Here is a 27,978-nt window from a genome sequence, read left to right as displayed (position 1 = left end):
CAGTTGTCAGATATTTAAACTCATCCAATATAGATCCCAAGGAATCACAAGCTTTGTTATTTCTTGGTGTCAGGGTTGCTCTTCCCAAGCTGTCGATGTAGTCTGTCAGGATGCAGATCGCTGGGCAGTGCAGGTCATTAGAATCATATATTCTGTCCCACTGGAGTTAGAAGCAGGTCCTTGGGAACTGGTGCCTGGATAGAACTCCTCCTTGCTGTGGAAAATACACTACAGCAGTAGGGGAAACTGAAGGAGGTGGGTGATTGAGCTTGGAAAGCAAAGTGTAAGGCCTGGAGCTGTGAGGTTCCATGGGAAACAGGAGGCACCAGGCAGGTAGCAGGATGGGATGGAGGGCCGTCCTACGGGCCGCACCACAAACACTTCTGAACTCGTGCATTTCTTTCTCCCCATGTTCTCATCTGACAGCATCAGACCAGCTGACATACAGAACTCTTATCAAGAGAGAATGTCTTCTCTTACCCCTGGAAGGTTTGAGGCAAGGGGAGGGAAGCAAAAAGTTTATTTTGAACTTGGGAATAAGGCTTGTTGTCATTCTCTAGTGCTGAATGTTCAGCTTTAGTCAGCATCACTGAAGAAAGTCTTGTCAGCACTTTCTTCTTGGAGGTTCATCCCAGTCTTCTCCTGTCCTGTTACAAGATGGCAGATGAGACTTGCCTATGAAGATAAAGACTAAAATCCTTCCAGAGCTCAAACCTTCCTGGACAGGGAGGAACTGCTAAACCCACCTCTCTGAAATCTATCTGCATTTGGTGGATGTGGAGCAAGAGTATGACAGTTTCTGGTGTGCAGGTCTGAAATTGGTTTGGTACATGAAGACAGCCTACAGAGAGACCATAGGCTGGTTCCAGTTTGGCCTACGTGGTCTGTCCCTTATAGCAGCTCTGTTAGCAAGGAACTGCTGAAAGGAGAGAAGGCATTCCCTGTTACAAGTTCTAGCAAAGGCTTCTCTCTCTGTGAAAGGAGGTGGGAAAGTACTGACTCATCTCCCTTCCTGCTTTGCCCCCCCAAAAAACCAAAAAGCTATTTGGAGCATCTGTGGGAGTCCTCGGAACAAATTTCTACTGCAGTAGGCAACTAAAATGGTTGCACAGATGAACTTAATCCAAGCAGGCCTGTTCTGCTGCGAGCTGTCAGAAGATAGCACGTTGTTGAAATGGCATGGCTTTGTCCCTCCCACTTCCCATCCATTCAGATATCTAAGCTGATGTGTGAGGATAAGTGGTAGGGGCTGGCAGGATTTCCTCAGGTCTGATCTTCTTTAGGCTCTGTGTCCTCTCCTCTAGACTCTGGTGGCCTGAGAAGATGTTGGAGCTTGCGTGTTTTATTGGGCACCTGGGACATCCCTAGGCTTTGGGAGCGCAATTCTGGGACTGGACGCCCAGGAAAAGATGCTGGTTAAATCAAGTTTTGGTTGAAGATCATCAACCAGATTGGGTGAACGCTTCCTCCAAGAATTTTGGTTATTTTGGGGGTTTTTTTTTGATTCATTTTAAAAGTCAACTTCAAGTTGAAAGCGTTTAAGGACGTCATGTATCTTGTAAGCAAAATATGAGGCACATAATATCATGTCTTGTTGAGCTACGACCTGTAGCTGAGTTCAGGTATTAAATCCCTTCTCTGGGCCCTAGATGGGCTTGTTGTACTTTCTCAAGCTGCTTAATTATTGCTGAGTGTGCTGAAGTGCTGTGTATCTGCTGGCCTAACTTCACGAGCTTCATTCAGGCTTTTCTTGGGGAATTCCTGACTTTCTTCCCCCTAAGCCATAGTGTAGTGCTGTGTCTTAATCCCAGCACAATAAATTGGTAATGGTTTGAAATACAACCAGAACCCAAATTGGTCCCGAAGCCCACGTGAAGCTGGAAGTCAGCTTCTGCTGAAAGAATTGAGAGAGTCATGAGTAATCGTGCGTCCATCCAGTTACACAGAATTCATTAGATGGGCTTATTTTAGAAGGGGGAAGGAAGTAGCAAAAAAAAAAAAATCCACTTCTCACCAAAACAACCCTTAAAAATCAGTTCTGGGCCATGGCTTCTTTTTCAAGAGTAGTTTCATATCCGAGCTCAGAAGGTGCCATGCGTGAGGATGCTCAGAGGGGCTTGGGATCTTGGTCCACCACTCAGCGACCGGGAGTGTTTCCCTGGGAAAACGTTTTGGGGGATGAGAGGGGAGGTGCTCTTCCTTACCTGACCATTGTTTGAGTTCCTTGCCCAGCTCTGTGCCAAGAACAACTAGTAGCAGTGGAGAATTTCCTCTCCAAGATCACCAAGCAGTTGCGTATTTGGAAAACAGAGCACAGCAGCACTGAGCTGACTGCAGCAGCTGCGGGCTGGGTTTGGGGGTGCGGACCTTCCCGCTTGTGCACCCCGTGAGCTCTGTTCCTTTGGTGCCCAGGGACGTGTGTGCAGGAGAGCTGAGCCTCCTGGTGCCTTGCACACAGCAGTGCCCGCTGCCCGGCCTGGCATCTCTTTCACTTCCTCAAGGGAAGGAGGTAGAAGGGAGCAGATGGCTTTCTGTAGGCTAGATGTGACCCACATCCTGGAACCGCACCATATGGAGACAGATGCATGGAAAGTCTGGCTGCGTTCTTTATTCCTTGTTGCAAAACAGTTTCCTGCGTTGCTTAAAAGCTCATTCTGAAATCCTTCAGCGTATTTGGGCTGAATTACAAGTTCCTACGGGTTAACTGTGGGGCACTGATTAAAGCTTCTCAGTGAATATATGCTCTCTGCGAAATGAATTAGCAGCCCTGTGAACTCCTACATCTCAGTGTTCCAAACAACATGGCTTTGACAGGGAGTATATAGCTGCTTGGTTGTCGGAATAAAGCGTGGGCTTTTATAGTAGGTGCTTTCAAGCAGGAATATAAAGAACTGGTGCATTAAAATGTCAGCTCTAAGTAATGAAATATCAGTACGGTGTATGTGTGAATCGGTATATCACCTATTTTTTGACCAAGGGAAACTCTTCATTAATGGAACCAGCTTGGTAGCAGCTGCGCTCCTATCCGTGGTTTTCCTGCAATCTGATTGGCCCAGGGAATGCGTTGTGTTGTACAAGGGCTGATGAGCCACTCTGCTCAGATCCCGTTTGGATTGTAGGGAAACTTTTAATTAATTATCGGGAGCAGTACGCTATTTCAGCTGGTCAGGCATTTGTAATGGTTGGAGATAGTGCTGTGCCCAAACAGCATTCGTATGGGAAACGTTAAAATTCAGCCCAGCCTTTTGAGCAGTGCTCCGAGATTGCTGCGGAGCTTGGTTAGTCAATGGGACTAATTTGGAGGTGATCCAGTTAAGCATCCTGCCTTGTGGAGGCAGGAAAACATCTGTCAGGCCAGAACAGTCATAAATCACGGGGCGCTCTTCCGCATGCTGATTTAAAGAGAGCTGGCTTTTTTTTTTTAATTGGAATATTTTTCTTGAATCTGAAAATGGCATGTGTGAGGTGGCCAGGGCCTGGCTCCTAACTGGAGATGGCGTGCTGAAGTGCTGAGCACGCTGGAAGCTTGAGTTTGGCAGACGAAGCTTCACCTTAGTGAAGAAGAGGGCTTCAGCATCACATGGGACCATTGCATAGATTTCCTTGTAAATGGCTGCTGGGCAGCCTCAGGGAGATGCTGCCTGCTGTAGTTCTAGGTTCTGCGTATCCTGGTGGAGGCTAGAGTATGGTATTGACAGGTCCTGGGGAGGCTGTGTACAGTATTCATTACAAGTTGTGCTGTTGTCCCGGGCTCCCTTCTCTCCCCATTCCTTCCCTCCCCATCTCTCAGTATCTTTGTAAACCGCCACCAGGTCCAACCCCAACCCGCCCCACCATGCCCACTGACCACGTCCCTCAGTGCCACATCTCCACGGCTCTGGAACACCTGCAGGGTTGGTGACTCCCCCACCTCCCTGGGCAGCCTGTGTCGGTGTCGGACCACTCCTTCTGAGAAGAAATTTGTCCTAATATCCAGCCTGAGAATTGTAGGTTTCTGTCCAAAGACTTCTAATTCGCTGGCATCCACGTGGCTGGAGAGGCATGGCCCTTCAGAGCCCGTACACAGCTCCATCACCTGGAGTTTCAGAGCAGCAGAGCCCTGTCCTCCAGACTGCGTTCTGCAAAGTGCAGACTGAGGAGACTTGGCACAGACCAAGAGCTGTTGTCAGCAGGTGCCTCCCAGCCCAGCAGCGTTTGCTGCCTTCCTTTTGGAGGGGATGCATTTCTCTGTTGGTGTAGTGGGTGAAAGTGCTAAGGAATATCTCTTTCAGGCTGGTGCTGCCTGCCTTGCTCACCTTGTGCTCTCTCTTTACAGACTGCCGTTGATGTTTTTAAGAGGATAATTTTGGAGGCAGAAAAAATAGATGGGGCAGCTTCACAAGGGAAGTCTTCATGCTCAGTAATGTAATTCCACTGCAGAACCTGAAAACAATGGGAATACATTCTACCTGAAGAAGCAAAACTGCCCTTTATCTTCAAGGATAAACTATGCTTCTTTTTTTTTTTTTTTAATTTTTTAATTTTGTGGGTTTTTTTTTCTTCTGTTAACCTGAGAGATAAACAGTTGGTTTGGAGCCTTTCCCTTCAGATTATGTTAAACTCTGACTCCTGTGCAAATGGCTTCACTTCCATTTTCAAATTTTAAGCAATCATATTTTCAATTTATATATTGTATTTCTTAATATTATGACCAAGAATTTTACTGGCATTAATTTTTCAGTGTAGTTTGTTGGTTAGAATAATCATCAAAATGATGCATATTGTTACACTACTATTAACTAGGCTTGGATATCAGTGTTTCTTTGTGTTAAATGTATACTTGTAAATAAAATAGCTGCAAACCTTGGTGTTCTCTTCATAACTTTCTGGTTGCCCCATGCCAGCTTGCTTCTGTGAGAAGTGTTCACCTGTTGGCCTTAAGAGGAGCGTGCGATGCTCGGAGCCCGCGGATCGATTGCCCATGGCTTAGGAGGAAACCCCAACCGCGTGCGCTGCTGGAACTGCGAGGTGCCTGGATAGCTCAGCTGGATTTTGTGCTGCTTGTGGAAAGGAGACGCGAGGCACGCCTTCGTACAGGCGTCGAGGAAAGGTTTGGAGGGAGGAGTTGGGTTTTGTCAGCCAACCTGAGCTGCTTGTTCCTCTGTGTGACCGCGAGAGGCGCGGGCTGAAGGGCACACATCTGTCCCAAGGAGCGGGCTGGCGTGCAGCTGGCCACGACCAGGTCGGAATGGATTTAGCCAAGTTAAACTTGCTAAGAAAACAAAAAAATGGTGTTTAAAATAAACTGCACGTCGAACAAATAAATGCAAGCTGCTTACCATGCATTTCTATGCTCGTGCATCCAGCTAGCGTGGTCTCCTGGCACCTGGCCTTTCACCGAGGCCTGGTCCCCGTGCTGCTTTGGGCAGCTTCTTGAGTCTGGAAGCAAGCTACTTCAGCTTCGTATTTAAAAGAAAAAGAAATATGCAGTTGACCTGCTTTGTGTAGAAGAAGATGCTGATTTAGGGGAAGGTTTATTAAATGAAGTGTTTTGTCATACATTTGAGTCCATTGAAAAGTTTTAATTCTTGGCAGGAATAAAATGGAAGGGAAACTTGCGGTGTTTCTGCAACCAGACTTCACTTTTGCCTTTCAGTCTGTGCTAAACAATGCCAGTGCAGCAAGTCTCATCTTGATGTGTTGTCCAATTAACCGTTAATTGCCTGAACAATTAGTATTTAGAGAAGAACTTTACTTTCAGGATTCACAACGTGACCTTCAGTGGAACGTGGGGACAACACGCATGTTTGCAAGGCACCTTCCAGCAGCAAGGATCCTGGGTGGCCTCGTGCTCCTTTCTGCTGACTTTGGGGTTCCAGGGGTTTGGCTTTTCATTGTGAGAGCCCTGAAGGGGGTGGGTGCTCTTGGAAGCCCCATGTTATGTATTGAAGCAAGAGCCCTATATCTAATTCACCTGGAATTCACAGAGCATCATCTGGCAGCTGTCCTGATGCCACCAAGGGTTCCCAGGGGCTGCGATGAGCAATGTGCAGCTTGGAAGGGAAATGAGGAAGGAAATGACGAGTTCTCAGGGTTGGCTGGGTAAAGCCTGGTGCGTGCTTAGTGGGGCCCACCTTGTTCTTAAGGGATGCTCAGGGGTGAGCATGAGCGTGCCAAGATCCCTTTTCTGAGGAGGAAACCAGTGAATTAAGTTAAATTCCCTCTGACTTGAGTGGGCTCGGGCTGTGCAGTTGTGGTGCAGCCTGCTGCCCTGTTTGTGCTCCCATCCACCTCCAGGCTTTGCTGGGGGAGGATGGAGAACGTGGGGCTGGAGGTGGCCATGCCTCTGTGCGTGGCAGCGCTGAGCAGGGAACCATGGGGCAGCTGCAGCTCTGGGGCCGTGCTGCAGAGCGGGTGCTCAGGGCTGTTCTCCTGCTCTTGTTGGCACGGTGCATTTCAGCCCTGCCTGGTGAATCTGTGGTGGGGATGCTCGAAGGCATCTACTTTGGGTCAGTGCAGCCTTGGGCCTGATGCTCCTTCCCCCTTGTGTCGAGGGCTGCTGCGCACACGCTGCTTCCTGCAGAGAAAGAGCTGCAGCTCCTGTGCGCCTCTCTTGTGTGTTTTCACCCTTTTAGAAGAGGTGAGATCCCATCTGTGTTGCTGTGCCCCGTGCTGGTGCTGCAGGCGTTGATCCACGTGGGCCTGCTGGGCTCGTGCTGCTAAGTAACACTGCTGGGCTGCGGCCTCGCGAGGAGAAATCAACAGGATCTAATTAGTCCTTGTGCAATCAGTGCTGCTCATCTTCTGAACACGGTGCTAATGCTGAGTAAACGTCACAACTTCTTCTGATGAGATCAGTGTTGCTCCCTCTCACAGCTGGGGAGAGGCAGAGACCTTTCTGGAGGTGTTCTCAACCCATGTGAATGGAGAAGATGCGACTGAGCATCAGCAGCACTGGCACTGCTGCTGTGGGTGCCCCATCCCTGGAGCTGCTCAGGGCCAGGCTGGATGGGGCCCTGGGCTGCCCTGAGCTGGTGGGGGGCAGCCAGCCCTCGGCAGGGGCCGTAACTGGAAGGGCTTTGAGGTCTCTTCCAACCCAAACTGCTCTGAGATTCTACGGCACAAGGCATGGCATGGGGTGAGCATGGTCCTGGCATGGGTGAGCAAAGCCATCTGCAAGCTTGTAAGCAGCAAGACCTTCTCAAAGCAGAGGTGCAGAAGTTTCCTGCACCCGTTCTTACACCACTGTGCAAATACCCAAAGCACTTCCAGGAGCTGCAGCGTTGGCATGGGAAGGGAGTTTCAGTGGGGTCTATGGGCTGGGGCTGTCCCTGGCTCTTTGTCCGAAGAAGTCAGCTAAGTTCTCTGGGTGCGATACCAGGCGAGTTTTGAATCTTTTTGTGAATTTTGATCATCTTTTCCAACCTTTATGATTCTGTGATGCTACGGAGCACAGTGTGCCTCTGTGAAGGGCTCCTCCAAGGACGTTTGCTGCCCTTCAGTGGGGGACGTGCTGGGAAAAGGCAGCAGCTGGCTGCTAAGGAAGCAGCCGCGCTTCCAGTGTCTGCCTCATTGCTGCCTATTCCAAACAATAATGCTAAAAAGAAATCCTTCCGAAAGGAGCAGCAAACGTGCGCCGCTCATCAGCCAAAGCCCTGCCAAGCAAATCTATTGTCTCACTGCCTGTCCCCAGTCAAAACCCCACGCTCAGCAGCCCCGGGCCCCGTTCTGCCAACTAAGCACGGCTGTGCAAAGCCCAGGCTCCCAATGCTTTGTCCCCAAAGCCCCGTGGCAGCAGCCCCGCTGCCCGGCCCATATATAGCGGGGTTGGGTCAGCTTCTGATTTGCAGTCCTGGAGAGCAGCCATCAGGAAATGTCTCAGTACTCAGGAAAAGTAAGTACAGCCTCACGCCGGGACGGGCTGCCGTGGGGTGGGGGCTGGGGGATGTCCCACTCAGGTGCAAATTCAGTGCAGCAGGGATGGGGAGTGTCCGGGGAGGGGAGTGCATTTGGGAGTAGGGCTTCCTGTTTGAATCTTCATGCTGGAAAACGTAGAATTGTAGAATCATTTGAGTTGGAAGAGACTCTTACAGGCCATCCAGTCCAACCCCCCTGCAATGAGCAGGGACACGCACAGCTCCATCAGGTGCTCAGAGCCCTGTCCAGCCTGAGCTTGGGTGCCAGGGATGAGGCACCCACCGCCTCTCCGGGCAACCTGTGCCAGTGCCTCACCAGAATGTTTGTGAGGGGATGGTTGCGTGCTCCGATAGGAAGGAGGCTGAACACCAAGCTCACAAGACCCATGAGAGGTTCCCGTTGGCTTGGGATTGAGGTCCTCACCGCCATCCCCCTCTGCTCCCCACCCCAGATCACCTTCTACGAAGGGAAATGCTTCTCGGGCAGGAAGCTGGAGGTGTGTGGCACCTGCAGCAGCTTCCAGCAGCGAGGCTTCCCCCACCGCGTCAACTCCATCCGCGTGCAGAGCGGGGCCTGGGTCTGCTTCGACCACCCCGAGCTGCACGGGCAGCAGTTCGTGCTGGAGCACGGCGAGTACCCGCACTGGCAGCGCTGGAACGGCCGCAGCGACCGCATGGGCTCCTGCCGACCCGTGGGCATGGTGAGCGGCTCCGATTCCACGAGGGGGGGGAAAAAACGTGATGGCGTTGATGGGAACTGGGTTAGTGCGGTGGTTTTTGGAAGAGCCGGCGAGATGCTCGGGGGGGGAACGGGAGCGTGCATCCCAGGAGGTGCCAGGGTTGGACTGGGGTCTCTCGGGCTGCGTTGCAGCACGGAGATGGGTGCACAGGTCCCATGGGGCTGGTCCCCCCGCCATGGGATGCCCCCTGAGGGCTCAGGCTGTGGCTTCCCGTGCCCCCTCGTTTCCCCGGTGGACATCAGCGAGTGCTCTGGGGGATATAATCATTTTAATTTTTGGTGGTGTTACTGATTCGACCCCGTTGTCCCCAGCACGGGCAGCATTACCGGATCCAGCTGTTTGAGGGGAGCCGCTTCGGCGGCCGCAGCATGGAGCTCACCGAGGACTGCTCCTGTCTGCGGGGTCGGGGCTGGGAGCAGCCCCACGTCAACGCCGTCAGGGTGTACGGCGACGGAGCGTGAGTACCCGGCACGGCCCACGGCCCATGGGGGCTGGGGGAGCCTACGAGCTTGGCCAAGGCTGTGGTTACACGGGGGATTTTGGTGCTTCCAATACTGGACACGTTTAAGGGGCATGCAACCTAAGGCTTGGCCCTTCCCTTCCCTTTTTTCCTTTTCCTTTCACATTTCCTTGTGTTTCTCGGAACACTTCTTTAAAACCCACATGGAGTCTGAGCTCGGGGCACTGCAGTCAGGGTTTTGCTTCATAAGTGGCTTCCCCAGGGCTTCCTGTGACACCAGAAACCTCCTCCTCGGACAGCAAACGTGAGGCAGCAGCACCTCCCCTTCCAATTAAATCCTTTTTTTTAAAGACAATGGCAGCTGCTGCAGCATGGAGGTGGGATGCTGAGATGCCCCTCTGGGGGCTTTGGTGCTTTGTGAAGCTGCTTTGTGGATGCATTGCCCCATCCTCCTGCCCCACAGAATTCCCAAACGCTTCTGCAGGACGGCGGCTCTGCCTCATTCCTGTTGTTGGGTGGCACAGTGCCCCAGTGCTATTACATTTCACCTGTCCTAGGCTGGATTTGCACTTCTCAGGTGCTGCTGGGCGTCCCAGAACGGGAAGAACTTTGCTGCACTCCAAGACTGAGACATCCTGACACCAGGTGTCCTGCAGAACCTTTTCTCATTCAGCTGAAGACCTCTCCATTTCATAAAGGAAAACAAAATAACCATGCTTAGAATCATAGAATCACAGAATCATTACGGCTGGAAAAGACCACTGAGATCACCAAGCCCAATCCCAACCCATCTCACCAAGCCCAGTAACCACGTCCCTCAGTGCCACAGTTCCATGGTTTTGGAGCACCGGGTGTCTTTGTTGCCCACTCACGGATTGGCAGCGTTGGTTTATTACCACCAAGGAGCTCCCAAGGGAAGAGCAGCTGGAGCCTCTGCACCATGGGGAAGACCAGCACCACAAAGCCAAGAGCCTGTGAGAGCTTTGGGACCAATGATTCACTACACATGTCCTGCAGCAGAGACTGGAGTGTGAGAAATTGGGATGCTCCCAGAAACTTTCAAGCTCTTGAATTTTTCAGATTGATTTCCCCCTCCCTCAATATGTATAATAAGGGCCACAAAGCTTTCTTTCCCTCGCACATGAGCCTAGATGTTTGCCTGCTTATGTTTGCATTACGTGACTTCTTGAAGGCTTCAAGTAGCTGTCAGAAAACAAATAGGAAAGAGGGAGAAAAAGAGAAAGGAGGAAGGAAGGAAGGAAGAAGGAAGGAAGGAAGAAGGAAGGAAGGAAGAAGGAAGGAAGGAAGAAGGAAGGAAGGAAGAAGGAAGGAAGGAAGAACATGGGAACAGAGTAATGCCTGCCTTTGGCATTGCGTGCCATGGGGCTCTCTTTTTGGGGTTGAGGACAAACACAGAAATGGTGCTGCTGAAGCTGTTGAAGCAATGCTCACGTGGAAGTGCTGTTGTGGGGCAGCTTTGAGGTGTCTCTGTCCCTTGGGGAGTTGCACCCGCTCAATGGGAAGTGGCTTTGGCCGTCCGGTTTTCCTCAGGATCCATCCCCAGATGAACCAGCGCAGCACATCCCACCATGATAACAGCCCTTCTGCAGCAGAGGGTCTGGTGCTGTCCCTGTTCATTGCAGGAGAGTTGGAGCAGATGTCCTTCAAAGCTCCCTTCCAACTCAAATGATTCTACGATGCTGTGAAATAAAGGAAGTGCTGAGGAAGGCACACAAGTCCTCATCCATCACCTCATGCGGCCAGTATGCCTCAATCCCATCTTTCTGGTGTTCTCTGTGCTCCCTTTCTTTCACAGCCTTCCCCTAAGTGGAGGAACAATCCAGTGGGCTCTCACCACCAGACCAAGCCCTGCTTCCACCTGCCTGCAAAATTCCCTCCGTGTTGCTGCGTGGTCTGGGGAGAAACGCAGAGGTTTTGGGGCTATAACGGGCTGCCCTACCTCTGCACTATTCACCGATGTCCACCAGCTGCTGAGCAGTGCCCTAGAGCACCCCGAAATATGCAGAGATGTAAGTCTGCTGGAGCTCAACGAGCATTTGGGCAGTGCCCTGAGAGCTATGATTTTGTTTCTAGGTGGTCCTGTGTGGAGCCAGGAGTTGGGCTCAGTGATCCTTGTGGGTCCCTTCCGACTTGGGGCAGCTGATGATTCCATGATTCTGTTCTGTGTGCAGAGAAATAAGTTGATGGGATGGGGTAGAAAAGGAAGAAATCCGTGTGTGCATTGTGCACAAGGCCGGGGTGTGTTCAGAGGAGGATAACAATGCTGTACATTGTTCTTAATTAACCTGAAATGCTGAGCAACCTCTCCAAGAGTGAACACCGGGATAGAGCTCTGGGCACCTTGCCCTACAGCCGTGTGAGCAGCGCTGCAGAGCGAGCCTCAAGGAAAGCCTGTGCATGGCTTTGTCATTCCCTTTTGGATAGAAACTGGCTGCAAAAGGTGCTGGAGAATAAACTCCTTCGTTTGTAGGAAACACTCCAGAGCCAGCTGTTTGGCCGAGCACACTTTGGCAATGCTGTGTGCTTGCAGACCACGGCTGTGCCAGCAGTGCAGTGGGACCAGGCAGGCACCTGGTGCTGTGCAGACAGATGGAGCTGGGACCCACCTGGAGGCATCCCAGTAGCGCACATCAACCCAAACACACCCAGCGCTCCTTGGGGTGGCTCAGCTGGATGCTCCCAGCTTTTAGATGATAATGCTCAGGGGTGGCTGGCTTTACAAATGAATGTTTTTCCTATGGATGCAGCTTTGTGCTGTGGGTCAGGCCGCTCCGAGCTCGCCAGCTGTTGGCTGACCCCACAGGCACAGCGGTCACAGCCCCGCGCTGCTCTTGGAGGAGTTCCTCCTGCAGGCAGTAGGTCCTAACCGAGCTGTCACTGCTGCATGTCTGGTGAGAGACAGGCTGCAAAGCCCAAATGACCTGGGAGATTAAAGCTGTGCTCTGCTGTCATCACTGAGCCCATAGGTGGGGTGAGCAGCAGAGATCCTTGTAACAGTGACCTCTGATTTGGGGGAGAGAAGGAAGAGGCAGAGATGAAAAGTTCAGCAGTGAAACCCGAATGTGAAGGTGTCAGAGCAATGGCAAAGCCTGGTTAACAAGCATGGGGGGTGTGAACAGGGGACAGAGCTGACAGTGGTCACTGCATTAAGACCCTGGCATGGCAAATATTAAGGGGCTGAAGGGAGAGAAGAGCAGCAAGATGAGCTGCTGAGATAAGAGATAAGGGGAATAAAACAGGGCCCAAACCTTTCTTTATTAGGAAATAACAGAAATGTTGTTGAGATTTGCTGGAAAAAAAGAGAACTTATTAAGTACGGCTAAAGGTATGGCTCCCTCGTGGCTAAAGACTCACTTCTAGGAGGCAAAATGCATTTCGAGTGTTGCAGCGAGGCTATTTCTCCTTTTGGTCCAAAATGGGGCCGAGGGGACTCACGTCCCTCTTTAGCACTACCAAATGCTGTGAGTTTGTTTCCGTTGTGCGTCGTGAAGATCGGCGAGGTCACGTCCCAGCATAAACACGCTGTCCCTACAGCAACACGAAGGGAGAAGCTGCCGGTCTGGGCCTTGGGGCTGGCATCACCAGCCGTGGGAACCCCATTAATCCTTCCTTTTTGCTCAGGTGGGTGCTCTACGAGGAGCCCAACTACCGAGGCCGCATGTACGTGGTGGAGCGGGGAGAGTTTGGCAACTTCCGAGCGTGGCAGGGGTTCAGTGCAAACGTCCAGTCCGTCCGGAGAGTCGTCAACTACTTCTAGCTGACATCACCCCACTGGCACTGGGATGCTGGGCTGGGCATCACCCCTTCAATTCGCTGGCCCATGGAATAAACTGTTCAACATCAACTTCTGGCGCTAAGTACAGTTATTGTCATTGATTGCATGAGTTCAGGAGGGAATGGATATGCTCAGCCATTCTAAGGTTGAGTTATGTGCTGTGATTTTACTTTTCTATGGTGCAATGTTTTATAGGGAGCGATGGGACTCATCTTCTCCCATAGTTGGCGGTGAGAGAGAGACCTGGGAAAGCCCACGACAGCCCTCCCAGTCTGAGATGGGCATTAGGAAGAAATTCTTCATATTGTGGGTGGGGATGCACTGGCACTGCTGCCTAGAGCTGTGGGTGCCCCATCTCTGGAGGTGCTCAGGGCCAGGTTGGATGGGGCCCTGGGCAGCCTGGTCTGGTGGGGGGGCAGCCAGCCCATGGCAGGGAGTTGGAACTGGATGAGCTTTAAAGTCCCTTCCAACCAAATCATGCTGTGATTTTAGGGTGACCCTAGGACTCAAAAGCCCTTTGGCTGACTCTGATGCCACCCTCTGCTGCGATTGCACCAAAGGACTCTGGGCTGCCATGGCCATGCCCTGGGTGGCTCCCAGTGCTACGTGGTCCACTGGAGTCGTAACAATATTGAAGCATCTTTAATGGATTGCAAGGTATTTCTGGGTCAGGAGAGAAGGCAGGGAAATTATTCATTCATTGAGTGGGATGCGCAAATGTACAATCCATGCATCAACTCTTGCGTAGTTCGTTTTCTTTTAATTAAATGCAGCTTATGAAAGATTTTAGGAGTTCTTCCAGGATTAGCATTGCTTTTGCTTCACGAAGACTCTAATCGGCTCCTGAATTCAATGCACTCTATTAAAAGTTAATATTCAGCCACATGCATCGCTCTCTGCTGTGACCTTCCAGACAGTAATCTGTTAAAAATAAGCACAAATGTAGTCCCGAAGAAAGACAGGCATTGAGCTGTGGGTAGCTTTAAAGGAGGAGTTTCATTCATTTGAAGCGCATTCAATGTCACGGTGCAGTATGAAGGATAAAGAAACAAAGGGTTTAAAACAAACCCTAACTGGAATCCCAGATGGAGGACAAAAGAGGAGGGATGAAGGGCAGCCATGCACCCTGACTCCCCCAGGAGCAGCAGTGTAAGAGCAGAAATCCCACACCTGGGTTCCCCCTGCTCGGCAGCCACAGCCCGGGGAGGTTTCCCTGTGGGCTGCGCTCAAAGCTGGGGAGCTGTGCAGTGTTCTGCCATATCAGCCCCAGATGTTGGTGGTTCACCCCCCTAGCCCTTAAAGGGAAGCACTGACGTCGCATAATGTGATATGTGGGACAGTGCACGTATGCACGGACATACAGCCTGGCTTGGACATATGGACGCTGCGTGCGAGCTCTCTCTAACCACGCACTGCACAGTCATGGACTGTTTGTTTTCTAGGAGGTCAGCATTCCCCATTGAAATGGTGGAGGTAGCGGGGAGCCCCGGCCCTGGGCTGGACCCTGCTGTGTTAGCATGACAAGCAGCAGAAAGGCAGCAGGGTGAGCTGTGTGGTTGCATGGAAGCCTGGCTGCAAGCAGGCAGCACTTGGCTACCTGCAGCACATCTTGCACACATCTGTCATAGACCCCCAGAGCACGTACCCATTGTTTATTACCACGTGCTACCCCATTTACGAGCACGCTCCCAGGGCAAGGACATGGTCTCATGTGAACGCTTTCTTTAAAGAAACCCTCTGGTTGTAGAAGTCTGACATCACTAAAAACTGGCGGCGGGGAATTAAATCCCATCTGTTTTTTTTTCTTGATCTGAGCCCAAATGGGCCCGATGCAAGCACTGGTGCATGATGTTAGCAATAGGGGGGTGCTTCTCTTCCTCCTCCCTCCCCCCCCCCGTGTGCTAAATGTGCACTTGTTGAAAGGACAGAACACACCCTGTGTGTGAGCGCTGGTCGTTGTGGTTTTTTCAAGATTATTGACATTGCTCTGCTACGAAATGCTGCGATTTAGGAGTTTGCAGCATAGAAAATACAAGCGACGAGGATGCCAGCTTGGTGGGAAGTGGAAAGCGAGGTGGTGCAGCAGAGATCTGCGCTGCACCACGCTGAGCTGTGTGGCTGAACGAGCTCTGCTCTGAGCGCCGAGTAAATTGGAAACTGTTCTACGAAATGCTGGAGATAAAACAAAGATTTAAAAAAAAAAAAAAAAAACTGAACAAAAGGGGCTAGTTATTAATTACAGGAGAGAGAACTAAATGAAATCAGCTCCATCTGGAAAGCCAGGAAAGCCCTAATAATCAGCATTACTGGGCTTGGCCAGGCTGCTGCAGTGTAATGTTCAGAATAACTTTGAATTACCTCTGGCCCCAAAGCAAATAGCTCCTGCCAGAATGGCTGCATACACCAGTGTCCTTTCTCTCTGGCTGGATGATGTGGGAATTTGATGGAATATGTCTTGCAAACGAACCCTTGGAAGACATTTGTGCAGCTACAGTAATTTAGCTGTGCTCCATTACTGAATACACACAGAGACCCTCCTGTGCTTTCTTCTTTCTTTCTCCAGAGCCGCCCATCTGGACCAGGTAACAATGAATTCACTCCTCTGTGTCTGCTGGAGCTGTTTGATTGGGTCTTTGAGCAGGGACTTTGAGTTGCTTGTCCAACCCAAATGGAAAAATCATAGAACCATTAAGGTTGGAAAAGACCTCTGAGATCACCAGGTCCAACCCCAGCCCATCCCCACCATGCCCACTGACCATGTCCCCAAGAGCCACATCTCCATGGTCCTGGAAGAACTCCAGGGATGGTGACAAAGAAGTAGTGAAGTCCTTGAATCAGAGGACATCTGTCTGCCCGATGTGGTCAGCATCCTCAGCATCACAAATGGCAGTTTGCCTCGATTTTTAATTTTAAGCCATCCGGTTTTCTGGAGAGGTTAAATCCAGTTGAATCAGGTGGTTCCTACCCAGCAATAGGGGCTCACGTAGGGTTTGTTGTCTGATGGCCTCCTGTTCCAAAAGTCACCACTCAATCAGCAAAGGAGGTGCAATAACAAACATACCACGAGTTTAGAGCTGTTCCCATACTTACTGGCGACAGTGAAGGGAAATCAAAAGACACCTGCATGGAAGAAAGTGGGAAAGGACAGAGTTGTTTTAATTTTCCATGGAGCAGCAGAAACACAGAGGAGCAAATGGGCACATGGTGCTTTCCGGGGACAGCTGACCACCTTTATGTGGTCTGCATCGCTCCGCTTGTCATCACATCAGGCTGCCCCAGTTTCAGCACGGAGGAATGTATTGACTGCAATGCTTGCAGTCAAATTGTGCAGGAAGCAAACATGAAATCATTCTGAAACTGTTAATGGAAACTCCTTCTCCGCACGTGGTGGTCTCCAGTGGCTTGCGGTAAGCCTGCACTCAGTGTAGGCATTCACACCTGCGCTCACGCAACCCGAAATGCACGGAGAGCTTCCTCCCAGGCAGAAGGAATGGCTCCACGCACTCCTGCGAGGGGAGCGCAGGGGCTGGCTCAGTGGAGGATCAGTCTCTGCTGTTCCGTGGAAATGCTGCCATTTTTTTTCCGAGCTGTTTAACTCCTTGCAGCCGCTGTGGGATGCTGCTGCTTGCTTTGTTTAGCCTGATGATAGGCACGGAGATAACTGCTTTCTCATGTGAGCAGCTCTTGGTGGTCACCAGCGTTGCTCACGGGCTGTGATGGGGCATGAGAGCAGCGCAGCTCCTTCCCCGCAAGCCGACCCAGGCAAGGCAATCACCTGTGGTCAGCACAGGTTCGTTCATGTCTGGGGAGAGGTGCTCCCAGGCTTTGACTCTGCTGCCCCATGATCAGGGTGCTGGGAAGGCTGGTGAATGATCCTGACTCATAGATGGGCAAGGCTCTGTGGTTTCAGCTGGCCGTCCACTTGCTGGCTTTGTTCTGCTGAAAACCAACAGCTCGGAGAGAGAGCAGCTGGTGGAGCCACCACCAGAACAAGTCTTTTCTCTTCGCAAGAACCAGTGCTACGTGCTATATATGCCATAAAGCGCTAGCACGTCACTGAGCCGTTCCGACACGGTAGCAAGCCTAATGCTGGAGGCTTAGTTCCACTTTGCGGGATAGGACGTACGTGAGCCCTGTTCATAAATCACGCTCAAGCTCTCACGATGAGGAAGCGCCGTGCGGTCCGGTCCGCACGCAGGGCTGACCTGCTCAGCAATGCGAGAGCAGCAGCTGTTCCAGCAATGTAAGCGGGAACCAAAACTGCTGAGATGCGCAGAGCTTGGTGCGGCTGTCATTGGTTTTCTTGGCTGGTAATGCGAGAAGAAAATAATAACACTTGAGTCATCTGAACCTACAATGCTAATAATAATAATAACAGGATTCCAAAGGTTTTATTTTGTGTGTATCCTGCTATTATTGACTTGCCCTTTGAAATTCTTTTTCTGGGAATAATAGAGCTTCTTTTTTCCTCTGGGGGCTGGGGCCAGCTTCATTTATCTTCCACCTATTTAAAAGGGAGAGAGAAAATGAAAGCAGGCAAACACCATTCCGACTTCTGGAGTTTATCATTTCAGGTCGGATCTTCTCACAGAGCTGACAATCTGCATTTCAAAGGCTTCAGACCTCTTCTTCTGTCATTTATTAATCAATGGTACCTAACAGTCAGCTCCCCTGACAATAAAGGATCACACTCCCCATCAGAAATAGAGACTTCCACAGCACTGCAAAGCCTTCTGCCTGCGTGGAATGATTCTCCTTTTCAGCCACATTCAGACAATTCAGTTTGGAAGCAAAAAATTCTGGTAGAAATCCAAAACCTCTGTAACAGACCCCCAGGCCTGGGATTTGTCTAATAGTTTGCTATTAAAGAGCTCTTTGGCTGGAATGAAGTACCAGACAGAGTTTTCCTTGTTCAGCTCTTGGACTATTATTTTCTCTTTTTTCTTTTTTTTTCTTTTAAATTGGCATTTGAATCTTTAGGACAAACTTGGCAAGATGATGGAAGATCAAGGGGAGGGCGTAGGTCACCAGATGCCCAAAGCCTGCACTGACTTCTTACAGAAGGTTCTCCTGCCCCGGCACCTAGCTAGATAGAATAATAACAGCAATAATAATCATAATAATCAGAAGTCAAATCAGAATTTTTTTCCGATTGGGACCAAATCGTCCTTTGAAAGAAGCAGCTGACGCTTTAGCTTGAATGGAATAGACCCCAAAATGTCTCATGAGATTTCAGCCTCGGTCCTTTTGCTGTTCTTGACTTTTGCTGGGTGTAGGGATGGTGGGGAAGCTCTCCTTTCCCAGTCACAAAGCGTGATTTCCCAGCGCTGAAGGGAGGCAGTGCCAATGAACGCGAGTTAGGGCTGCCTTGGAGCTGTGTGCTGGTCCCAGAGAGACATGGGCTGGCATAGGGTTCTGGTGCAGAGCTGCTCACCAAGCAAGCCACGTAGCTCAGCTGAGTTTGTTTTGCCTGTCTGCTCTGATTTACTGCTGCCAAATAGCTGGCCCACTCCCCGTATCTGTTCCTGTATGGTTAAAGATCATTCTTCACATTTCCATTCCTGTGCAAGAGCTCCAAGGCTGCATAGCTCTGCAGTGCCACTGAAAAGTAGCTATTGTTTCTTTTATTTCAGTGGTTTGGTTGTGAAATCCACGCTTGAGGAGGGGGGAGGAAAGTCCCAGAGCAGCCAACCAAGGTAACCATGCCCTGCCAACCAGCATCTCCTCCGTCTTCATCCTTTGCTCCTGCCACTTCTATGCCACTGCAAGTCCCTGGGAATTCAGCTCCATGCCACAAACATCAGGCGTCCACTTGCACCCACGCAGAGTTCTGATTTGATGTAAAAGTTATATCAGGTTTAAGGTTGAAAGGGAATCAAGGACAGCGGTTTGCTCAGCTTCTTCTTTCCTTCACCGCCGTGGAAATCTGGAGAATGAGCTACCTTCCTCATTAGCAAAGGGTCATGGAAACCATAGCCAAATTTAGAGACGAGAGAGGCAGGGTATGTTCCCTTAGCTTGATATCCTTGGCTATTGTAACTGGCTTGGCTTTATCAAAGTCTGTTGTAGGTAGAACTGGGCTCCCGCTCTCCGGCTTCCTCGTTATATGTCCAGGACTAACAGGGATCCGAAGGGTTAACAGCACAACTGCTGGTCTCCTTTGTATTTACCCGTATGGCCATAAGCAATGCATATTTTGAGCAATTGCATCCAAAATGAACAGATCTGTGAGAGGAGATGGATCACTTACAGAGCAGAACAGGAAGAGCCTGCAGCTGTCTTCCAAAAGCATGGAGCAGTTATTTTCTAGGTCCTAGCGCCGTTCCCAGCATATCCTGAGGCTCAAACACTTAATCAGCATGATTATCACCACACGAACGCTGCCAGAGAGCTTGATTTGCACATTTGCTTTTTTTTTTTTTTTTTTTTTTAAATGAATATTTTTTTTTTTTTTTTCTAAATGAATAACCTTTCCAGAGCCCTGGGATGCTTGAGCCTCTGTCATAATTCTTCTGAATTTTGGATGGCTTTCCTGCCTGTTTGGGGTTTGGCGCCTGAGCTGAGAGGTGTCATAAGAAAAGTTATTCACAGGAGAGATTCAGCTAGAGCAGGCAGCTCTGATTGAGCTAAGGCCTCACCCTCCTGGGGCCGGAGCCTGGCCGTGGTGTGAGCAGATGCAGCATCTCCTATTGCTTGCAGTGGGAGCCGAATCTGCTAAGAGTAAGGGAGGGATTTTGTTTCAGGCAAGCAGATGTTGCGTCGATGTGGTGCAAGCTGCAGGGAGACTTTGCAGAGCCCATGCGTTTCCGTTGTCCTGGGACTGCAGTGGGTACATAGCTGCTGCCTTGCCACAGCAATCCTGGTGATGCCCAAGGCTGGGTTCTCCAACTGCCCGCCCTGCCTTGATTCCTGCTGGATTGACAACAGCATGGGCCGAGAGCTATGAGAGCGTAACAGCAGCACCCTCCAAAGCAGCTCTTGGGGCACGGTGACAAGGGGCATCCTGCCAATGACCTGGTTGTGCCTCGCAGCCCTTGTTTCACGGCCCACCTGTGGACCAGGATGAATGGGGCCCTGGGCAGCCTGACTTTGTGGCTGCCAACCCTGCCTGCAGCCCGGGGTTGGAACTGAATGATCTTTGAGGTCCATTCCAAGCCAAGCCAGTCTATGATTGTATGACTGTATGATGGGGAGAACCAGCACCCAGCCCTAGGTCACCCCCGGGTCTTGGGCTCACCCCTTCCAAGAGCTCCACCTTCAGCGCACGCAGAGCTCCCACAGGGGCTCCTCGAGGCATCTATTAGTGCCTTTTTCCTTTGCCTCAGCTTTCCATTTGTTCTTGAGTGACACCAGAGCATAGCACAGAGCCTCCGAAGGAGCCTGGGGTCTGCTCCCTCCCTTTACAGCCTTGGTTCTTGGCTTCTCCTCTAAATCACAAAATGTCCCTCGCCCTGCAGCCAACTCACTGCTCTTTCCCCTGTTTCTTCTCCACTTCTCCCCCTCTTTCTCTTGAATAGCTGGCAGGAGGCCTTTTCTTTCATAACATCCAGTCATTTTTGCCAGGTGACCCTGTGAGTAATCTCCCCCAACAAACAAGCAGAAGCCTGCTTAAAAGACCACTCCAGGCAGAAAGGGCATTCCTCTCTTCAACCCCCTCATTGCTCCCTCCATCGGACCTCTCAGGCAAACAACACGAAGCCCTGATCACCCCCATACCCAGTTGTGCACACGCACTCGGTTTTAATGTCCACCCCCAGCGTACGGCTCTGGGAAGACGTTACCCCCGTGAGGCCAGGAGAGAGGCAGCAGAAGGCCGAGTGGCTTCCATGAGTGTCGTTGCTAAGGCGGACCATATTGTGGCATCAATTTTTAATCAGGCTGTTCCCTCAAACTCACCAGGGAGCTCTGCCTGGGATCTGCTGGCGGTATAAATCAAGGAGCTGCGCTGCGAGCATGTTTTATCGCGCACTTTATGCCTCTCCGCGCGGAAGAAGGATGATAAAAGGAGAGAGAGGGAATTTAGCAGCAACAAATAGCTGAATATTACATCCTTTCTGATGCAATGTGAAAGTGCGAGCAGCACCAGCCACCCTTGAAATTCAGTTTATTTTTCCTCCCAGCCCTTAGATGCTCGAGTTTGGGACTGCTGACATTTGCCTGGCGAGATGCTGGATGTCTGACCTGGGCTGTGGGCCATGCGGGCTGCAGCTCTGCCATCTCTTTCTGACCATGTCGTGCCACTATCCGCTCCATTTTACAGGACAAAGAACTCTCCCCAAATCTCCCAGCCCCACCTAACCCTTTGTGCTGGACGTGGTTCAAGTCCGCACAGAGTGTATCAGTGCATTGTTTTCGTGGGCAGCTGGAAAACCTCAGGAATGAATGGAAACAGACGGTCGCAGAGCAGCTAAATTACACTCTCTCCTGCTGACAGAAGTGGACTCCAGCAGGGTGCCTTCTTAAAAGCAGGCTGGGGCGAGCCCTCATGCAGACTTGGTGGGGGAGGGAAAAAGGAGAACAGTGATGAGGAAAGATTTATTCACCAAACGAGCCGTGGGGTATGTGCGGGAAGTGAAAGCAGACTGAGATCCCACTGCCCTGTCTGTCCTGCTGCTATCAGCGCATGGCATCGAGTTTCCTTGCACTACTCTACAGCTGCCATGTTGTGTCTCCCCAGCAGAACACCAGTCACCATCTAGTCCTTCACTGATAAAATCCCCCCTCAGTCTTCCCTTCTCCAGGATGAAGAGCCCCAGGTCTCTCAGCCTTTCCTCATAAGGGAGGTTCTCTACGCAACCAACCCGAGATGCTGAATCCAAGCAGCTCACGCTTCATTTGTGCTAGTAACCCTCGTGGTAGGATTACCATCATTACCCTGGTATCCTTCTCTTTGCCAAGGATCGCTGGGTTATTTAGTGAGGAGAAGTGATGAAAAGCAGCGTTGGCTCTAAGCAAGCACTGGCAGAGACACGGAACAGAGCGCTGGCACTGGCCCAGAGAGGCTCTCCTGCTCGGAGATCTAAATCCACCTGGACATGGGCCTGGGTGCCCTGCTCTGGCTGGCCATGCTGGAGCCAAGGGTGGGACCAGAGGGACCCAGAGGTCCTGCCAACCTCACACATTCCGTGATTCTGTGAGGCTTTGACATCTCCTGCGATGGTACTATTTTCTCCCACCAGCAGCAACATCCAGTTAAGACCTTTCCTACCCCTCTTAAACCTCCTGGAACAAGCTTGCAGTTCCTGTTGTGCTGGTGTCAGGAGCAGGGGCGGTCTGGCCGTGGAGACCTGGTACAAAGCTTACTCATAGCTGCTGGAGACACTTTGGTTTCCATCAGTGGGTTTGGTATCAGCTGCGGGTACAAATCTTTTAGCAGCAACGAGGTATGTGAGGTTGTGAATGATCCTTACCTAAGGCAGCGTAGCGATTTGGCTCTGCTCACAACCAGGCAGAAAAACCACTGAGAAATCTCTCAGAGTCCAGATGTGAATGCAATTGCTGTAATCCTGCCTAGGTCACTCGTTGTAACTTCTGCATTTTTCAAATTTTGTTGTTGCACCAATGTCAAGGGCACTGGGTCTCCGCCTGCGTTAGTCAAACTCTGCATTAACACAGTCAAAGGCAGCAGAGCAGTGTCGGTGCAAAATCAGTTAAAACGGCCTCAGAATAAGGCTCAGAAAGTTACTCCTGTGTCACTTAGTAAGATGTATTTCTTTTGGCTTCCATCTAGATGTGGTCCTTAAGGAGCCTGTCATAAGAGATATATGGTCTGGGCAAGAGGCCAGCTTACCGTCTGGAAGGAACAGCAGGGCTCCCATCAAAGTAGGGAGCAGGGGAAAACGAGCTTTTTGCAATTATTTTGTAATTCTGTAAATATTTGTAACGTTCCCAGCATACAGTGACGTGATGGAAGGGTCTTGCCATCTATAGACTATGTGAGTTGGGTTACTGAATACCTCTTCATTTTCCAGCTCTCAGGTTTTCACGTTCCTGACATTGATAAGGGGAAGTCCACCCACCCGGGTAAAGTAACAGGGGACAGCAGAGATGTGCTGAGGTTGGCAGGCAGGCATTGCAGTGACAGCAGTGACAGAAAACCTAGAGAACCAAGCATTTTTTGAAAGAACTGTTTTGAAACCGCTGCTTCAGATCTGATTAAAAAGCGAAAGAACTCCGTAGATGTTTACAGGAAATCCTGGGCTACGTGACAGTTTCAAACCATCTTTTATTCTGTAGGGAGAGTTTGCTAAGTCTTTACACCCATGTGAAGCTTCTGAGCGCTCTGGGACATTTTTCACTGCAAAGGACCCACACTTCTGTGAGGAAAGGGAGAACTTTCAGCGGCTTGTGCAGTGTTGCCTGTAACAGAGGCCAGTTGCAGAGGGTTCAGAAGGAAGTGAAAGCTGAGTCTGAGTCTGATGGCTGAAAGGATGTCTTCAGCCTGTGTGCAGAACTGCGCATACACGTTCTGTGCCCAGAGCCTCCAAAGGCCTTTGGATGACCCTGGGAAAATGCAAGAAATTCCAGAGCAGGCGAATGGGGAGGGCCAATGTACTTTCCAAAATGTTTTTTGGTGCTTCTTAATACAGTTGCCAATGCTGTAGTTATCTGCGTACCTCCACATGAGTTTCTTCCCTCCTGTTCCCATACCGTACCTCACGCACCGCTGGTGCTTTGCAGTGTAAAGCCTGGCTCTGCACTCCAGCTACAAACCATTAGGCACCACTGTGAGAGGTGCAGGCACGCAGCATCCCTCCTGTGCTGCTTACATGGGAAGAGAGCCCACTCCAAGAGGTCTTCCAACCTGAGCGGTGAGAGGAGATCCAAAGAGTCCCACCATGGCAAGAAGGCTGCAGACGGTCTGAGGACCAAACCAACCCTTGCTTTCCAAGAGGCCCCGAGAAATATCACACACAGCCAAGATGTAATGCGTGGTCACAGCCTACCCCTGCGCTAGGACCCGGGCACAAGGTCCCCCATGGGTCGAGAGCTATGTGGTGGTCTACGATAAATTCTGAGGCCTGGCAGGGTCCTACTGCTACGAATTGTTCGGGAATTTCTTTGTGAAACTCTTGGCTGAAACAGCATCCTGTGGCAATGAGTTCCACAGACTGATTGCATGTTGCCTAAAAGGTATTTCCTTTCAGAATTGTGAATTATCCAGCTTCCATTGACTTGCCCTCATACTTGTGGCATCGGGCTGGGAAATGAAGACGTTTTATCCGACGGTGCTATGCTGTTGCATTTTAACACTAAGCCCTGTGCCCATCTTTAAGCTGCAGAATAGCTCTGCCAGGAAAAGTTGAATGTTGCTGTTATTGGACCTTCTCAAGGATGAAGGGCAGAGAAGGAGAGCGCAGCTCGGCCTCCCCTTCAAACAGCGACGCTTGCTGGGCCTGTGGAGCAGTATGTGGCCATGTACTGATGCAGAAGCCATGCTGACCTACTCCCCCATCCTCACTTCAGAGTAAGGCTACATCTGCTCAAGCTCCGATAATTAAATCCATGTAAAAATCAATCTGCCTTCACCAACGCCAACTCTTTGTGCAAGCAAAGCTATTTAGACATTGAGAACATTTAGAATTAAATCAAACCGGTTGAAGCTACCTTGGAATCTACTTAAGGTTAAGTTTCATTTGCAGTGTACCGGTGTAACTAGATCAACTTTTAAATCAAATGTAACCCTACTGGAGAAATTTTCTTAGTACAGATTAGGTTTCCTCTGTGGGGAACTGTGCTACTGGAGATACCACACAGCCCTTTGAGGTTAACAGCTCTCATTCGCTATAACGATGTGGTTGATATTAAAATAAAAAAAGCAGTGCAGGATATGCCAGTATCAATTTTCCGGGACCCTGACAGTAGTTCCAGGAGAGTTTGTTGGCTTTTGTGATTTTCTGAGGTAAAGAAAGGGGAAGCAATACTTAATTATCAGCAAATCTGATGGTGATTGGGGTTGATAGCCTGAAGCGGAGCCATACAGGGTTAGGTGAAAACAGGCTGGCAGCCATAACAGTCCTTCTGTGGGAATGCGGAGGGGTTTGGATGGTGGAAGGAGTTAATTCTCTAAGAAGGATCATTTGAATTGTTGCACACTTGATTCTTTTGTTTTTGGGGTGAGTGGAGCTCTGGAGCTGACTTCTTTGGGGCATTTTTGGCCCTGCTCCTTTGACAGAACAAAGTGCCTTTGTAGTCCATTAAAACCCATTGCAATTCCATCCACAAAACCAAAGCCCGAGAAGGGGGAGCTGGAAGAGCTCCCTGCGCTCCCTCCCCCACAAATCACATCAATAACATTTTGAAATCATTTGCATCGTTACTCAAATCTTACGAAGGGAAAGGTTCTCCAGCATTTTCATGGTGCAGCCACACATAAAGATGGAGCCTACGCAATATGTATGAGGGTCTGTGAAGGGGGACCTTAAACACCAACAATGTGGATGAAGTTTGCTGGTAGAGCCTTTTCCACCCGACCATGTCTTGGGGGTGATCTGAGGAGTCTCCCCATACTGTCTTGTCACTGGATCGGAGCCGGGAGAACAAGTTAAGCCTATGGTGGAAAGAAAGCGTGTTTTAAAGACAAAGGTCCCAATTCACTCACTTAATGGAAAAGAAGTAGGAACCTGCAAATGTTGGACCCCTGGTGAAGGATAGAGGTACCCTCCCCCTTCCAGAAGACAATGCAAATGATCTGAACTCAAATCCTTTATTTGGGTGGCACTTGGCTCTCCTTGGCAACTAGAATAAAAGATGAAACAAATCAGCTCTAAACTTTGCAACAGCCATTGCATCCCTCAAATCGCGCACGAAGAACCTAAGCAACGGAAAAGAATATAATAAACTCCAGGAAAAACGATTAAATATTCATGAAAATGCTCAAAAGGTCAGAGGCTTTCATCATCACAGGAGGGAAATGTTCATTAGAAATATTAATAGAAATCCTTAAAAAGGCGTTATGAGAAGGGGGAGATGTAGCCAGCTGCCCAAGCTGCAGCCAAGGGGCTCCCCAGCAGCACAGCCCTGGAGATTTTAACTGTGCGTGCTCTAAGTGTGCATACCTTGCCTCCAACCTTGCACAATAACCCTTCCCTCTGAATTTCCCCTGTGTTCACATCACTGCAGCGGAGGAAAAATAAAAAGGAGTGCTTATCTATCCTCCGGTTTCCCAAACAGGGGCTCTGGGCAGCCGTGTGTGAGGGGATTTGACAGATGTAGGAGCAGATGGTGAGGGACACTCCCCGAGAACAGCCGATTCCCAGGCCGACACATCCAAAAAAATAACTTTCTGAGCATAATGTGATTTTCAGAGGGAAGAAATCCGGTGCTCGTGTCTCACACCAAAAGTTATGGGGCACGCAGCGTAGAGCCTGGGGACGGCGCAGAAACGCTTCTCTTCAGAAAAGAGCTGGTTGAAGACAACGTGCCATGCAGAACGCGTGGTTACAGCGGGCAGCAGAGCCAGGACCATCTTGTGGCGGTGCTGGGTGGGATGCATCAGCTCTGTTCCACGCCTGCCAGAACGTGCTGTGCAAAATAAAATATCCCATTAAGCACACATTGAATGCCTGCATTTCTGTACAACCCACACACTGCAATACATCACGCAGGAATGAGCCTGCTGCCTTGTTCAGTGTCTGCTGAACCTCTGGACTGAACATGACAGCCTGAAATGGAGCCAGCAGCCCCAAGGTCTTGACGCAAAAAGGCGCTTCTCTGATTAAATGGAGTGGGAACCGGGAAAAGTGGGTTTTGCTACTTACCTACTCAGCAGGTGTGTTTTTAGCAGCACAGGTGCTGCCCATTTGTTAGCTGCCCACTTTGGGCAATGGGATCTGCATCAGACCCTGTCATGGGCTTGCTGCAGGCTCTCTGTCTGCCAGATTTATCTTTTGTACATTGAATTACTCTGTGTTTCATGCTGCTCCTGGGAGAGCAGAGTCCACGTTTTGGAGCAGCAGCATGCCATCACCTCACAGCCCAGGGCTGGCATGACTGGGGCCAGACAAAATGTAGCCAGCAGGAATAGGGAGGTATCGTCCCTCAGTACTTGGCCCTGGTGAGGACACATCCTGAATACGGTGTGCAGTGTTGGGCCCCTCCCTACAAGAAGACATTGAGGCCCTGGAGAGTGTCCAGAGAAGGGCAACAGAGCTGTGAGGGGTCTGGAGCACAAGCGTGATGGGGAGCGGCTGAGGGAGCTGGGGTTGTTCAGTCTGGAGAAGAGGAGGCTCAGGGGAGACCTTAGTGCTCGCTACAGCTGCCTGAGAGGAGGTTGTGGTGAGGTGAGGGTCAGCCTCTGCTCCCGGGTAACAGAGGTAGGACAAGAGGTGATGATGGCCTTAAGATGTGCCAGGGGAGGTTCAGGTTGGATATTAGGAAAACCTTCTTCTCTGAAAGAGTGATAACTGCCCAGGGAGGTGATGGAGCCATCGTCCCTGGAGGTGTTCCAGAACCGTGGAGATGTGGCACTGAGGGACGTGGTCAGTGGGCACGGTGGGGTGGGTTGGAGCAGATGATCTTGGAGTTCATGCCTAACTTTAATGATTCTGTGATGTTATGATGGCAGGGGCTGTGAGTGACCGCATTAATGAGCAACAGCCCCCAGCATTTTGGTAACAAGCAGAATTTCTGGGGTCCTCCTGAGGAGCAGCTCAGCTGCAGCTCATCCTCAGGGATGAGGGCGAGAGGAGGAACAAAAGGCGATGGCTTCCCTCAAAGCCAGCCCCCAGCTCCTTCTCTCTCTCTTTTCTTGGGGAGCACGGGGCTGAGAAAGCCGAGGGCTGGAGCCTCCCCGAGGAAGGAAAGCGGGGGAACTGAAAGGCGGTAGGAGGAGGCGGGCGGGCGGCTCTTTTCTCTGAGGAAAAAAAAAAGGAGAGGCGGAGGGGGCACAAAGCGAGGGAGCGGCGCGGGCTGGGGAGAGGGGAGGCCGCGCCGTCCCGCCCCGGGGAAGCGGCTCTAACGTGGAGGGAGGAGAGCCGGCGCTCGGGACCCACCCCGGGGTGGCCCGAGGGGAGCGCGGCGCCCGCCTCGGCCCTCCCCGCGCAGCCCCGGCTGGGGGCGGCTCCCCCGTCCCGCTGCAGCCCGGCG

General features: G+C 50.8%; 3 protein-coding genes and 1 long non-coding RNA gene across 6 annotated transcripts in view; 3 read left to right on the top strand and 1 right to left on the bottom strand.

Annotated features, from left to right (window-relative positions):
- Nucleotides 1–4,845, top strand: part of RHEB (Ras homolog enriched in brain) — a 34,310-nt gene extending 29,465 nt beyond the window's left edge. For all 3 annotated transcript variants that reach the window (XM_021387834.1, XM_021387835.1, XM_021387832.1), the window contains one exon: nt 4,316–4,845. In XM_021387834.1, the coding sequence (XP_021243509.1) occupies nt 4,316–4,408 (93 nt within the window). In that variant the 3' untranslated portion in view covers nt 4,409–4,845. The remainder of the gene's footprint in view (nt 1–4,315) is intronic.
- Nucleotides 5,004–12,960, top strand: CRYGN (crystallin gamma N). The gene is made up of 3 exons (XM_021387831.1): nt 5,004–8,596; nt 8,947–9,092; nt 12,738–12,960. Exons 1-3 carry the CDS (start codon nt 7,853–7,855, stop codon nt 12,871–12,873), a joined length of 1,026 nt encoding a protein of 341 aa, XP_021243506.1. The 5' UTR covers nt 5,004–7,852; the 3' UTR covers nt 12,874–12,960.
- LOC110394176 overlaps nt 25,582–27,978 on the bottom strand; it is a 4,944-nt gene continuing 2,547 nt past the window's right edge. The window contains exon 2 of the long non-coding RNA XR_002435427.1: nt 25,582–26,415. This is a non-coding gene — a long non-coding RNA (uncharacterized LOC110394176). The remainder of the gene's footprint in view (nt 26,416–27,978) is intronic.
- The window catches only part of WDR86 (WD repeat domain 86), a 20,104-nt gene continuing 19,741 nt past the window's right edge, over nt 27,616–27,978 (top strand). The window contains exon 1 of the mRNA XM_021387906.1: nt 27,616–27,714. The gene's annotated coding sequence lies outside the window, so the exon portion shown is untranslated. The remainder of the gene's footprint in view (nt 27,715–27,978) is intronic.

Source organism: Numida meleagris, chromosome 2 (assembly GCF_002078875.1).
Source record: "Numida meleagris isolate 19003 breed g44 Domestic line chromosome 2, NumMel1.0, whole genome shotgun sequence".
Classification (NCBI taxonomy): Eukaryota; Metazoa; Chordata; class Aves; order Galliformes; family Numididae; genus Numida; species Numida meleagris.
This window is presented reverse-complemented; position numbering and strand designations above follow the sequence as displayed.

Bases quoted from the DNA above. Each gene is read 5' to 3' on its own strand.
- CRYGN (XM_021387831.1), top strand. From the start codon at position 7,853: ATGTCTCAGTACTCAGGAAAAGTAAGTACAGCCTCACGCCGGGACGGG. The intron at 8,597-8,946 runs GTGAGCGGCTCC...CGTTGTCCCCAG, and splicing joins CCTGCCGACCCGTGGGCATG to CACGGGCAGCATTACCGGAT. The intron at 9,093-12,737 runs GTGAGTACCCGG...CTTTTTGCTCAG, and splicing joins AGGGTGTACGGCGACGGAGC to GTGGGTGCTCTACGAGGAGC.